We start from the raw sequence: 12,566 nt of genomic DNA on the forward strand, positions 1-12,566 counted from the left end.
CAAAAAACAAATTTTTTATCAAAAAACTCTTAGAGACAAATTTTAAATAAGACGTTATATTAAAATAGGAAGGTAAATAAGAGATTTTATCAAAATAGAAAATGTAGTTTAGACGGAAAAATTTGAAACTTTTCTTATTCTTTTAATAAATAGGGGATTATGCACTCCATCAAGTTTCCAAATTCCACCCATTAATGAATTTGACTAGGGTTAAAATTCACAATCCACTAAAATTGCCAAGGATATAAATTTATATACGGGCATGGCTCTTTTCTTTATTAATTAGTTCATCCGTCAAATTATATATTTTCCAGGTTGTTGTTGTTTAGTCTGAGTTAGGACTTGAATTATTCATAGATGTGTTATTTGTTTCATTCTTTATACGGAGTATTATTATACTTTGCGTGTTAATTATATATGTGATTATTATATATTGCCATTTTTTCTGTAGCTTTTGTTTCTTTTTACTTATGTACGTTAGTCTATAACTAAAGACGGGCCAAATACAATACCATATTCCTAATATGACAGGCAATAAGTGGGATGGTGGGGTTAAAAATGTCACAACTTTGAAGCTATTTGACCCGTCTTTAGATATATGTACGTCAAGTATAAATGAGTATGATGGTGAAGCAGTCCGTTACTCCCTTCATCACTATTATGAGAAGGCTATGGAGATCACGATGAAGAGATGTACTATAACTTCAGATAATACTTGCTTACATTCTTCATAAAAGAACCGTAATACACACACAATTACATTATTCAGAAACAGTCGAGGTACACAGCATCACATAACACATAACACATAACACAAACAGAAAGGTATAAACTATCACATTAAATCTTAAAGGCACACACATGAAATAAATGATTGGAATGGAGGGAGTACGTAGTATATAGACTCGAACGAGAGCCTAGTTGCCAATGCCATGGTGATGGTCATCAATCTCTTTAGCTAAAGTAACAAGGGCATCCATTTCAGCAGTTGGCTCTGGCAAACCAGGCTCCTTCTTCTCATATTCAAATGTCCAAATCACTTTGCTTGTTTCGTTGCTCACAGGAACCGCTTCAAAAGTGACAATAAGATAGTTATACTCCTTCATTAGCTCTCCATCAATGCACTTGAACTTCATCACCTTGTTTTCTTCATCTACCACTTCGAGTTTTTGCTTTATTGTTTTCCTTTTTCCATCTATATGTGATAAATATATAATCATAATAATTTCACGTTAATTTATGATGGCACAACTCCTATATTAGATAACACAAAATTTCATTATAGACCGCACATATCCGTCTATAACTAAAGATTTAAATACAATACCACATTCCATATATGACAGGCAATAAGTGGGATGGTGGGGTCAAAAATGTCACCACTTTGAAGTTATTTGACCCGTCTTTAGATATATGTACGTCAAGTATAAATGAGTATGATGGTGAAGCAGTCCGTTACTCCCTTCATCACTATTATGAGAAGGCTATGGAGATCACGATGAAGAGATGTACTATAACTTCAGATAATACTTGCTTACATTCTTCATAAAAGAACCGTAATACACACACAATTACATTATTGAGAAACAGTCAGAGGTACACAGCATCACATAACACATAACACAAACAGAAACAGTCGAGGTATAAACCATCACATTAAATCTTAAAGGCACACACATGAAATAAATGATTGGAATGGAGGGAGTACGTAGTATATAGACTCGAACGAGAGCCTAGTTGCCAATGCCATGGTGATGGTCATCAATCTCTTTAGCTAAAGTAACAAGGGCATCCATTTCAGCAGTTGGCTCTGGCAAACCAGGCTCCTTCTTCTCATATTCAAATGTCCAAATCACTTTGCTTGTTTCGTTGCTCACAGGAACCGCTTCAAAAGTGACAATAAGATAGTTATACTCCTTCATTAGCTCTCCATCAATGCACTTGAACTTCATCACCTTGTTTTCTTCATCTACCACTTCCAGTTTTTGCTTTATTGTTTTCCTTTTTCCATCTATATGTGATAAATATATAATCATAATAATTTCACGTTAATTTATGATGGCACAACTCCTATATTAGATAACACAAAATTTCATTATAGACCGCACATATCCGTCTATAACTAAAGACGGGCTAAATACAATACCACATTCCATATATGACAGGCAATAAGTGGGATGGTGGGGTCAAAAATGTCACCACTTTGAAGTTATTTGACCCGTCTTTAGATATATGTACGTCAAGTATAAATGAGTATGATGGTGAAGCAGTCCGTTACTCCCTTCATCACTATTATGAGAAGGCTATGGAGATCACGATGAAGAGATGTACTATAACTTCAGATAATACTTGCTTACATTCTTCATAAAAGAACCGTAATACACACACAATTACATTATTGAGAAACAGTCAGAGGTACACAGCATCACATAACACATAACACAAACAGAAACAGTCGAGGTATAAACCATCACATTAAATCTTAAAGGCACACACATGAAATAAATGATTGGAATGGAGGGAGTACGTAGTATATAGACTCGAACGAGAGCCTAGTTGCCAATGCCATGGTGATGGTCATCAATCTCTTTAGCTAAAGTAACAAGGGCATCCATTTCAGCAGTTGGCTCTGGCAAACCAGGCTCCTTCTTCTCATATTCAAATGTCCAAATCACTTTGCTTGTTTCGTTGCTCACAGGAACCGCTTCAAAAGTGACAATAAGATAGTTATACTCCTTCATTAGCTCTCCATCAATGCACTTGAACTTCATCACCTTGTTTTCTTCATCTACCACTTCCAGTTTTTGCTTTATTGTTTTCCTTTTTCCATCTATATGTGATAAATATAATCATAATTAATTTATGATGATACAATAATTATTACAGTACAAACATACAAATGAGGTGTAAGACCAATACAATATAGGGGGTAGGCGGATATGATGAACCCGTGACCTATTGTCACGACATTACACTCTTAATAAGTGTTAACTATTCATAAGTTGTTAAATTGATCTTAAATGTACTCCTTGTCAAAAACGATATAAAAAGAATTTTAACGATATAAAAGCTAATACATACACCATACATAATAGAAAACATATTACGGAATATTAGGAGATCGATTACCAACAGTATAGGTCCACTCGATGGTTGATCCAGGAGTACCAAAGGCACCTTCATGCAATTCACATGCTTGAACAAGGTCTCCGTTAACGTTAGGAAGATGGTGAGGCTTATTTGCAAGGAAGTCATGGAATATATCACCGGCACCTTCTCTTATCTCAACTTCTCCGACTAACGTTCGCTTTAAAAGGCCTGCCGATGCTGCCATAGCTTAATAATACTAAGAATAAGCTCAAAATTTAGAAATATATGACTATATAATATAACACAATATCGAATGAATGTAAATAGCTTTGTTGTGATGAAGTTTTCTACCAAATGGACCTCCCTTTTATAGCCGTGATGAACTGGAAGATATTGTAAACTATTTGGCTCATCTTCTATGTGTGTAATATAGAAAAATAGATGTAGAATATTTGAATTATTTGTTTGTTGCTAATTGGGTAATGGAATTGTAGACGACTTTTTTGTATCCAATTATTAATCCGTATGTGTTTTAATTTTAAAAAAGTATAGTTTTAAGTTTTTAAAATTTGTTCAATCTTCGTAATAAATAGAGAAGATATGAAGTTGATCTCCTTTGAAATAAAAAAATGACGTAAATATTGTAAAGAATATTGCCTAGAATCAATATATACCATTTGCATCAAAAACAAAATCAATATATATCATCATATCTTTTATGTATCTTTTAATTACATTCAATGTATCATTGAAATTGAAATTATTTCGACCATTATCACTTGCATATATCACATATGACAGCTAGTTTATAGCAAATTTGTTTTCCTTTCTACTCCCCGTCCTGGTTACGTGTAATTATTTCCTCCAAATGTAAACAAAAATCATGGGATTTTCCAATGCCTATGTTTTCTAAGTGGCAACCAAACGACCCCAAATAACCGAAACGGATGGAGTCTTTGTTTACTCTCTCGTCCCGGTCATTTGTTGTCCTTTGGTTTTGGCACAAATACCAAGGAAATGGGAGGGGCCAACTACTAAATAACAAGTGAAATAAATTGAGTGTGAGTGATCAAATTATTAATCAAATTCATTATTGAAAATTTAGAAGCCATGGAATATTGAATGAAAATGTTCGCAAATTCATTCGTTATGAATATTTGTACCCAAAAAAACATTCATTCATTATGAATATCACGTTTAACGTGTAATCTCCATAATGCACCATGCAACCCTAAAGCAGTGTATTAAATCATTGTAATTATTTGCTTTCTCCATGTACATTTATCAACTTTCATCATTTTGTATTACTCTATCGCTTTTAATCCTTTTGTACTCACATTGGAGATATAACAATAAATTTGCGAACTTCATTCAATATTCCATGGCTTCTAAATTTTCAATAATAGAAGATTTACTTAGTTGCTTTCTCATGGACAAACAATACTCTTTTTCTGGACTTTTTGCCATTATTTTTCCATACCCTTGCTCTTCCCCCAAAAAAACTTAAAAATCATACACTCTCTAATTCTCTTCCTCACAAAGTTAACTAAATCCGTCAATTGATTACTAAAGCATGGACGCTAATTCTCATGTCGATCAAGTAATTATTCTAATTTATTTACTTTATTAACTATGTTATACTTTGTACCAACTTAGGGAGATTAAATTAATTTTAATTAATGAAATTAGGGTTTAAAAATAATTATCAATGATAGCACGTAAAAAATCCAGATAGGTTTGAATGGCTTATGTTTTTGAAATCTGTGCAATCTTCATGATAAAGAGAGAAGATATGAAGTCGATCCTCTTTAAAATAAAAAAATAAAATTTATGAGTTGATTCTTAGAAAACGAATTTTCCGCCTAACCACAAAACATGAAAAAAAAAAAAACGAATTGTCTGAGTGTGTAAAATCCTACTATAATCTTGTTTTATTTTTGTATTATAATTTTTGTAAGAATTTATGTCATAAGTATTCTAAAATCATCTTTTAAATTCACTTTTTAAAACCCTTTGACGGAAACAGCAGAGAAACGACGTGGGAAAGAATCGAATCGCCTTCTGGAAAGGCCATAGAATCTGCCTCCAGTTGCTGCATTTCTTCTTCTTCCTCGGGGTTTTGTTCCTTTCGTCTTTTATTTTTTTTTTCTTCGTTTTTTCCCCTTATTAAGTCTAATAATTTTCAAATTAGTTTTTACTTAATCTTATGAAATCTTTTTTCGACATAAATCCCTTATTATCAATATTTGCGGGTTTTCATTATTTATTCAAACCCGGATTTAAAGAATTTGATTTTTCCATATCGAGTCGTTGTTTTTCATCTTTATACATGCTTTTAGTCTGTTTTCCAGTGTTAATTTCAATCTTTACTTTCTTTAGATTCATTCAAAGTTTCGATCTTTGTAAATCCGACATCGTAAATTGTTTAAATCGTTGTATAATTCGTTTAAATTCCTTTTAATCTTTCTTGTGACGATATTAGTATGCATAATCTGACTTAGTCACTTCTATTCGAGTTGTATATCAATAATCGACATAATTTGACCAACGAACAATAACTAACCCGCGAGTTTGACTTTCACAGTCAGAACTCAGCTCTAGAATAGCCGCAACAGTTGATGCGTTTCTTCCACAGGACGCACCAATTGTAGCGCCTGTTCTGGGTTGGTTTTTGCCTCTGGACTCTTTCTCGTTTTGATGTAGGCTTCTAATTAGGTTTCCAATCGACTATTATTCATATTATCACTCTTAATTCGACATATTTTCATATTTTCATATTTCTTTTTATTTTATTTTCTTTTCAACTCCTTTTTTAGCGTATTTATGATGTAAATTCAATTTAATTGATTGTAATCAATTGTTATTTATTAATTGTATTTGTTTATTTATTTCAGGTTGCTTTTGTATGATTTATTTATCTGGCACATTCACATGCAATCAACCTAAATCCCAACTTTGACCCCAATTGAGTGCTAAATTGTTTGTTAACCCACATAGTATATATTCACATGCTAGGTTCAAAACAAGTTTGTTGCATAGCATGCAGTACAATTGACAACATATCGAGTATAAATAACTTCCCTGGTCATTAGTAGAGGCCGCTATCGAGGCGGGCGCGATTAGGTGTTCGAATAAAAGAGCTTCCTGATACGAGTTGGATTCAAAAGAAAGGAACTCGTATAGGTGAAGCAGAAACCAATGAAACTGAACAGCCGCTGGTACTGTCTGAATATCGATTCTTGAATGAATCTGATCAAAAGTAACAGTCTTTGAGACTGTCTGTGTAGATTTTTATTTGTAAACGAAAACAAAGTAACAAGGATATTTGTTTCGAATTATGTGAATAAATCGAACCAATGAGATATTTGCTTGAGCTACACCTATAACTCAACCAATGGTGAACTATAATCAAGATCTGTTGATTATAACTCGGGTTAATGCTTGAAACGCGTCAAACATTACACAAATTCGAAACGAAAACGCGTCGATCCTATGTTAACAAAACTTGCAAACACAATAAAACATCAACTTCAATTTTCTTATTCAATATTATTCTTTTTTCTTGGATGTCAAATGCGAAGATACAACTAGGCCTTATATAGCCCAATCACACGCCCAACATAACCGAAATAAGCATTTAAAAGGTCTAAATAAGTGCCACACTTATTAGACATTAAACCCGCTACTAACTAGACTTAAAGCCTCGTAGTTGCTGAGATTAATAGGCCATTATTTACTCTTAAATGCTGCTGAAAGTTTAAGCTTATTCCACACATTACAAACTTATAAAATAAAATTTAATAAAATGTAAATGGGCTTGTGTTTAATCCAACTAGCTTGACGTGGCGTCAATTGAGTCCTTGGACTATCACTTGAACCAGTATTTGAACACTCCGTAGGACTGTCCGTATCGACATCCACAACAAGCTCATCAATGTTATACAAATTCGTATCACTTCCTAATACGTACCCTCACCCCTTACTCAAGATTTCTGTGAACACCCATGTTCATTGGCATCACGAGAGTCATTGTATACATATAATGCTAAGGGTAACGAGTTTCTTAGTGTTCATGTCACTACTTTATGTCTTGACATGACGTGAAGTATTCGAACGGTTTCAATTTTCCATGAAAATTGGTAACGACTCCATAAATGCAAGCTTGTCAAACCTTTCACTGGTTTCAATGCCTTTCAAATCGGTAACGGCCCATGACGTGCTTTGGTTGCGCCGGTGTTCCGTGGGAGAAGTGTCGCCGCTTCGAAACCAACGCGCGCGTACGCGCTACGCGGGTGGCCATATCCACAGTTTGGCGACTCCGCTGGGGAAATACACTTAGACTAAGTCTAGTGTTACCTAGGGTAAAACTTGAACAAGGTTAGGGAATAGTTTATATGAGACAATTGTCAGTTTTCATTACTCGACCTTCTTAGGTCGTTTTATCCAGCCTTCCTAGGCTTAACCCAATAAATTCGACCAATCGTCTCATCCGGATGGTGCAAATTCCTATTTGTGCCCAAAGATGGATAGTGATGGACGTCAACCATACCCCAATGCTTACTCATGTTTGTATCAAGAGCTTTCACTACTCGCGCGAATTTACTAGGAACCAGCCCGACTTTATTTTCGCATTCTACACACTTTAAACACAATTAGTGACCCTCCCTCACTTGCTCTCATGCAAAACTCAAGCAACTAATGCAAATTATACTAAATAAATGCAATGCAAAGTCAAAGGATATGATATTTTACAAATGGTGGTTTGAGGGAGGACTCCACCAAACTCATTTCAAATTGCCATTTTCATTGATGTTGTCCATGTTACTCAATGCTCTTAACAAACGATCAAAAGCTTGGGCATAAGCTTCAAACAAGCAAATGTATAACCATGGCCACTTCATTACAAATCACGCCCACCTCCTCATCCAACGATGCTTGTCAAAGGTCCTCCTACCCATCTTGGCACTACCTCTTGGGTGTTTTTGATGACTTGATCCAAGTGGCTAGCATATCTTGTCAAAGTAAGAGAGGAATGGCCTTTCAAGTTTTTGTGGGTACTTGGGGTTCTCTCGCCATATTTGGGACCAATGGTAGGAGAGGCATGCTTGATTAGGCTTTCACTTGAGAAAGAGAGTGCATGGGGGATAAAGAGTTGAGTGGTTAACTTCTTATAGATCGGGTCTGTAATACTACGGATTTTATAGGCTGGTACTCGACCGAGTATGGCCTACTCGGACGAGTAGAGTGTGTCGTGTAGCCTGTTTGGCTACTGCCCAGGAACACTCGGCCGAGTATGCTGAAAACTCGACCGAGTAAAGGGTACTCGGCCGAGTATACTTTATACTCGACCGAGTATCCGGTCTGACGGGTAATATTTTCCGCGGTTGATTTAGAAAGGATTGGAGTTATATTAAGACGCATTTTACAGTTTCTATTCATTTTACAAAACCTAAACTACACAACGTAACTCTAATCCTCTCCAAATCTCACTCTCATTTGCGTGGATCATTCGTGAGTCTAGTTCATCTTTCCTTGCGTCGATTGTGTCGGTAAGCTTCTAATTTCGTAAGTTCCATTAATTTGTCTTTTAGGGTTTTGTCTAATTTGTGATTTGGGGGAAAAGCGTTTTGGCATGTGGTAATTGGAATTATGTAATTGTTATTGTAGGTGATGATGTGGTATTTGTTATGCATTTGTATGGTTGATTGCAGCGTAAGCGGATTGCGAAAAGGTAGGGTTTTCCTACTCAGTTACTGTTAATTGATTTAAGACTGTGCTTGTCTTACAATTGTTGTTATCTGCTGATCATCGGAGGATGGGTGTTGTGATGACGGTGTTGGTGTGGTTGTGTTGTGACAGTTGTGGTGTTGTGACAGCTGTAATGTTGTGTGTGTGTGATTGTGGTGGAGTAACTTGCGGGAGTGGCTTCACACCCTAGTTCGCCCTCCGTGGAACCCGCCATGGGAGGGGATGTGCACATTCAGGGACAGGGATTATTAGTCGCTCGTTGATGAGCGGGGATGGGCTGTGATAACTACGTTATCGCCCCTTCATTCTTGTCAAAAATCCTTGCTTTAGTCCTAATTTTGGTGCATTTAATTGATAATTACTCGAGTTTATGATTAATTTGCCTAAATAAGTCTCACCGGATTATTTGCTAAGCTTTTTGTAGTGTTGCACGCTTCCCCATGCAAAACCGATCAACATTTGGTAACCAAGGATCAAGATTAGCCTTGTCGGTGTATCTCCTTCCCCTAGCCAGTGTATTGTGATCAGGCGCGGTGCAAATCATGGGTAGTCGGTGTATCTCATTTAGCCTTGTCGGTGTATCTCCTTCCCCTAGTCTGTGCATTGTGATCAGGAGCAATGTAATTTTGGCCAGCCGGTGTAACTTTGTGAGTGGGCGGTGTAACTTTCCTCCAGCCGGTGTAACTAAGGGGCGGGCGGTGTATCGATACACCGGCTGGGAATAGTAAACGGGCTGTTTTTGAGAATTGTTTGTATTTTGATGTTTTTAAGCCCATGATATATATAGAAAATGGGCAACCTTGTAAGAACAACTTTGATAACACTTGTTTTTGGATCAAAAATTGGTTAGGTAGAGAAAATTGGGAAGAACATTGGATCTCACCTTGTTCTTAGTTTTGTGAAGAAATCAATTCAATCAAGTTATTTCCTTTCTTCTTTGTTGGTATATTTCCTTTTCTCATATTTATTTCTTTGCTTTAGTTGTTAATTTCATACTTCCTTAGTTTATACTTCCCTTATTTTTGAATATTTACCTTGCTTGTGGTTAAAGTTACTTCCTTTTTGTTTGATTGTTGTTGTTTTCACTCTAGTTCATCTTTCCTTTGTTCATCCTTGTTATTTTCACCCAAAGATTTAGTCTTTGATTTACTTGAGTTACAGATTGGATCTTTGAGTTGTTTTTGTTAAAGATTGTGTCTTTTAGTTTAATCATCCTCATTATTAGTTTAAATTATCTTTCTTCATCATTATTGTTGAATTGTTGCATGTTTAGAAGTAGAACTCATCCTCCCACTATGTTTATGCTTAAAGACTCCATCTTTATTGTTTATCTTGCTTTTAGAAACATGATTAGTGAGTAGTCTTCTTCTAGGACTCGGTTTGACCCGGTATGGGTAATTTCACTAATTAATTCTCATTAAGGCTAATTTGTTGGGGGAAATTGGTGAGGGTAGTTTAGAGGAATTACATGTTTAAGGTTTGATTTTTGGGTAGTGTCGACTTGTGACCCTTGTCCACCAACGAGAGTTGGTTTGGTTGTGAATTGGATACCCGGAATTCGACCTTGTCACCAACTAAGGTTGAGACCGAAAGGGAGAACCGATGGAGGGTGCCTCTAGACTAGCGTTTGAAATCGACCTCCGAGAGGAGGAGTGGGATAACCCGGAATATGATGAGGGCTTAATGACCTTGACCAAATACTAGGCTACCTTGGAAAAATGCATGTTTTCGGGGTTGTTGGGTGTTGAGTTAGGGGTACCGACTTTCGAACCCGAGAGGGGGGTTAGTTGGGATAACTAGTGTCCTATTGCGAACCCAAGAGGGAGGTTCTAGGCGAATTAGAGCCATCTCCCCCTTACCTTTCTACCCCTTTTGATCAGCCGAGAGAATTAGCATGTGGAATTACGTATATTCGTTGGAGAACCGAGTTCTAGCCTTTCCTATTATTTGATCTATTCTTAATCCTTTAGCTTGTTCTTTGCTTGTCTAGTTTGTAGCCTTTTAATTTGCTAATTTAGTGCTAGTTCGTTACAACCTCTCTATTTTATTTCTACTTAGCTAAGCTCGTGAATTAGAACGATTAGTAGTCCACCTACTCCTTGTGGGATCGACCCTCTAAAGTGTACAACGATAAAATCATGCACTTGCGAGGTATTACTTGATACCATCAAATTTTTGGCGCCGTTGCCGGGGAGTACGGCTAGATATTAATCGCTTTTGTTCTAGTTTAGACTAAGTCCTTTGTTATTAATCCTTTCTTTCAAGTGCTTAGGTCTTTTGCATGAGTAGGCGACAAAGAAGAGGTCAACCAACCTATCCTATTGATCTTGAAATTGAAGCCACGGCAAGAAGGCTTAATTCTCTAAGAAGAAGGGGTTTTCTAGATACGCCACCGATAGAAGAAAGTGATCAACAAGAAACTACCGAAGAGTTTGAAAATCCTTTTGGAGTATTAGTTGAAGAACCTAACATTATGGGTGATCCGGTTTCGATAAGAGAGACTATGGCTCCTAAGCACATAGTCAATCCAAGCATCCAAAGGCCAAGAATTCAAGCTAATAACTTTGAGATCAAGAATGTCTTGCTCAACCTTGTTCAAGACAACCAATTTGGAGGAGGTCCCTTGGAGAACCCAAATTATCATCTAAATGACTTCCTTGAAAATTGTGATATGTACAAGTCGAATGGGGTCTCCAATGATGCGGTACGCCTTAGGTTGTTCCCCTGTTCACTTAGGGGTTCGGCCAAGGATTGGTTAAAGAATTGTGACCCGCATTCCTTCAAGACATGGGATGAGTTGGCTTCGGCATTTTTGAACAAGTATTTCCCACCCTCAAGAACGGCGAAAGTAAAGAGTGAACTACAAAGCTTTACTCAAGAAGAGGATGAGACCTTATATGAGGCATGGGAGCGGTATAAGAAACTCCAACGGTTATGCCCTCACCATGGCATCTCCGAGGCCGAGCTAGTGAACAATTTTTACAAAGGGTTGACTCAAGACCTTCGGCTTTCATTAGATGCGGGGTCGGAAAAAGGTGCCTTAGACATTTTGGGGCATAAAGCGGCTAAGGAGCTAATTAAGGAGATGGCCTCGCGAACTATGGAGTGGGGAAGTGATAGGCAATTGAGAAAGGGCAAGATCAAGGATTCTAATGCGGTTTTGAATGTGGAGGTTAAGGGAATGCTAGATGAACTCACCCAACAAGTTGCTTTGCTAAATTCAAAACCTCCAAGCTCCGATATGAGGCAAGTCTTGTCTTGTGAGTTGTTGGGGAACAAGGGCACACTCCCATTGGGTGTCCCTTGATTTCACCCCTCCAAGAGGAATGTTATGAGCAAGCAAATGGAGTTTGGGAATCCACAAGTGCAAGGCAAGGGTTCAATAATAACAACAACCAATTTGTCAATGGAAAAAGAACGCACCCTTTCTTGTCTTATGCTTCACAAAACATTCAAAACCCAACCACTTCCCAACCTCAACAACAAAGATTCAATCAAAACTCTCAATTCCAATGGCAAATTCCACCCGGTTTCCAAGGAAAACAATTTGTCACCCAAAACCAACAACCATTTGGGGGTTTCAAGGGACAAAATTTCAATCAACAACCAAACCAAAATTTCCAACCTCAAAACCAAAACTTCCAAACCCCTCAAAAACCATCTTGGGAACAAGCCTTTGAACAATTGGTGATTGCAAACCAAAATTCCGACTCAAAGCTTGATAACCA

The 12,566-nt window shown here is 36.9% G+C and overlaps 2 protein-coding genes and 1 non-coding gene across 3 annotated transcripts; all 3 read right to left on the reverse strand.

The window, feature by feature from the left end:
• Positions 1–917: 917 nt before the first annotated feature.
• On the reverse strand, positions 918–2,036 carry LOC141595587 (MLP-like protein 34). The gene is made up of 2 exons (XM_074415554.1): positions 1,742–2,036; positions 918–1,195 (listed from the first exon to the last, which is right to left on the reverse strand). The coding sequence occupies exons 1-2, from the start codon at positions 2,034–2,036 to the stop codon at positions 918–920; spliced, it is 573 nt and encodes a 190-aa protein (XP_074271655.1).
• A 300-nt stretch (positions 2,037–2,336) lies between these two features.
• On the reverse strand, positions 2,337–3,410 carry LOC141595628 (MLP-like protein 34). The gene is made up of 2 exons (XM_074415590.1): positions 3,130–3,410; positions 2,337–2,830 (listed from the first exon to the last, which is right to left on the reverse strand). Exons 1-2 carry the CDS (start codon positions 3,332–3,334, stop codon positions 2,553–2,555), a joined length of 483 nt encoding a protein of 160 aa, XP_074271691.1. The 5' UTR covers positions 3,335–3,410; the 3' UTR covers positions 2,337–2,552.
• An 8,273-nt stretch (positions 3,411–11,683) lies between these two features.
• On the reverse strand, positions 11,684–11,790 carry LOC141597844 (small nucleolar RNA R71). Its single transcript, XR_012523058.1, has one exon. It is a non-coding gene; the product is annotated as a small nucleolar RNA R71 (small nucleolar RNA).
• Between the last annotated feature and the right edge of the window lie 776 nt (positions 11,791–12,566).

Source organism: Silene latifolia, chromosome 8, assembly GCF_048544455.1.
Source record: "Silene latifolia isolate original U9 population chromosome 8, ASM4854445v1, whole genome shotgun sequence".
NCBI classification, from domain to species: Eukaryota; Viridiplantae; Streptophyta; class Magnoliopsida; order Caryophyllales; family Caryophyllaceae; genus Silene; species Silene latifolia.

Bases quoted from the DNA above. Each gene is read 5' to 3' on its own strand.
- LOC141595587 (XM_074415554.1), bottom strand. From the start codon at position 2,036: ATGATTATATATTTATCACATATAGATGGAAAAAGGAAAACAATAAAG. The intron at 1,196-1,741 runs GCAACTAGGCTC...TATCACATATAG, and splicing joins TGACCATCACCATGGCATTG to ATGGAAAAAGGAAAACAATA.
- LOC141595628 (XM_074415590.1), bottom strand. From the start codon at position 3,334: ATGGCAGCATCGGCAGGCCTTTTAAAGCGAACGTTAGTCGGAGAAGTT. The intron at 2,831-3,129 runs GTAATCGATCTC...TATCACATATAG, and splicing joins CGAGTGGACCTATACTGTTG to ATGGAAAAAGGAAAACAATA.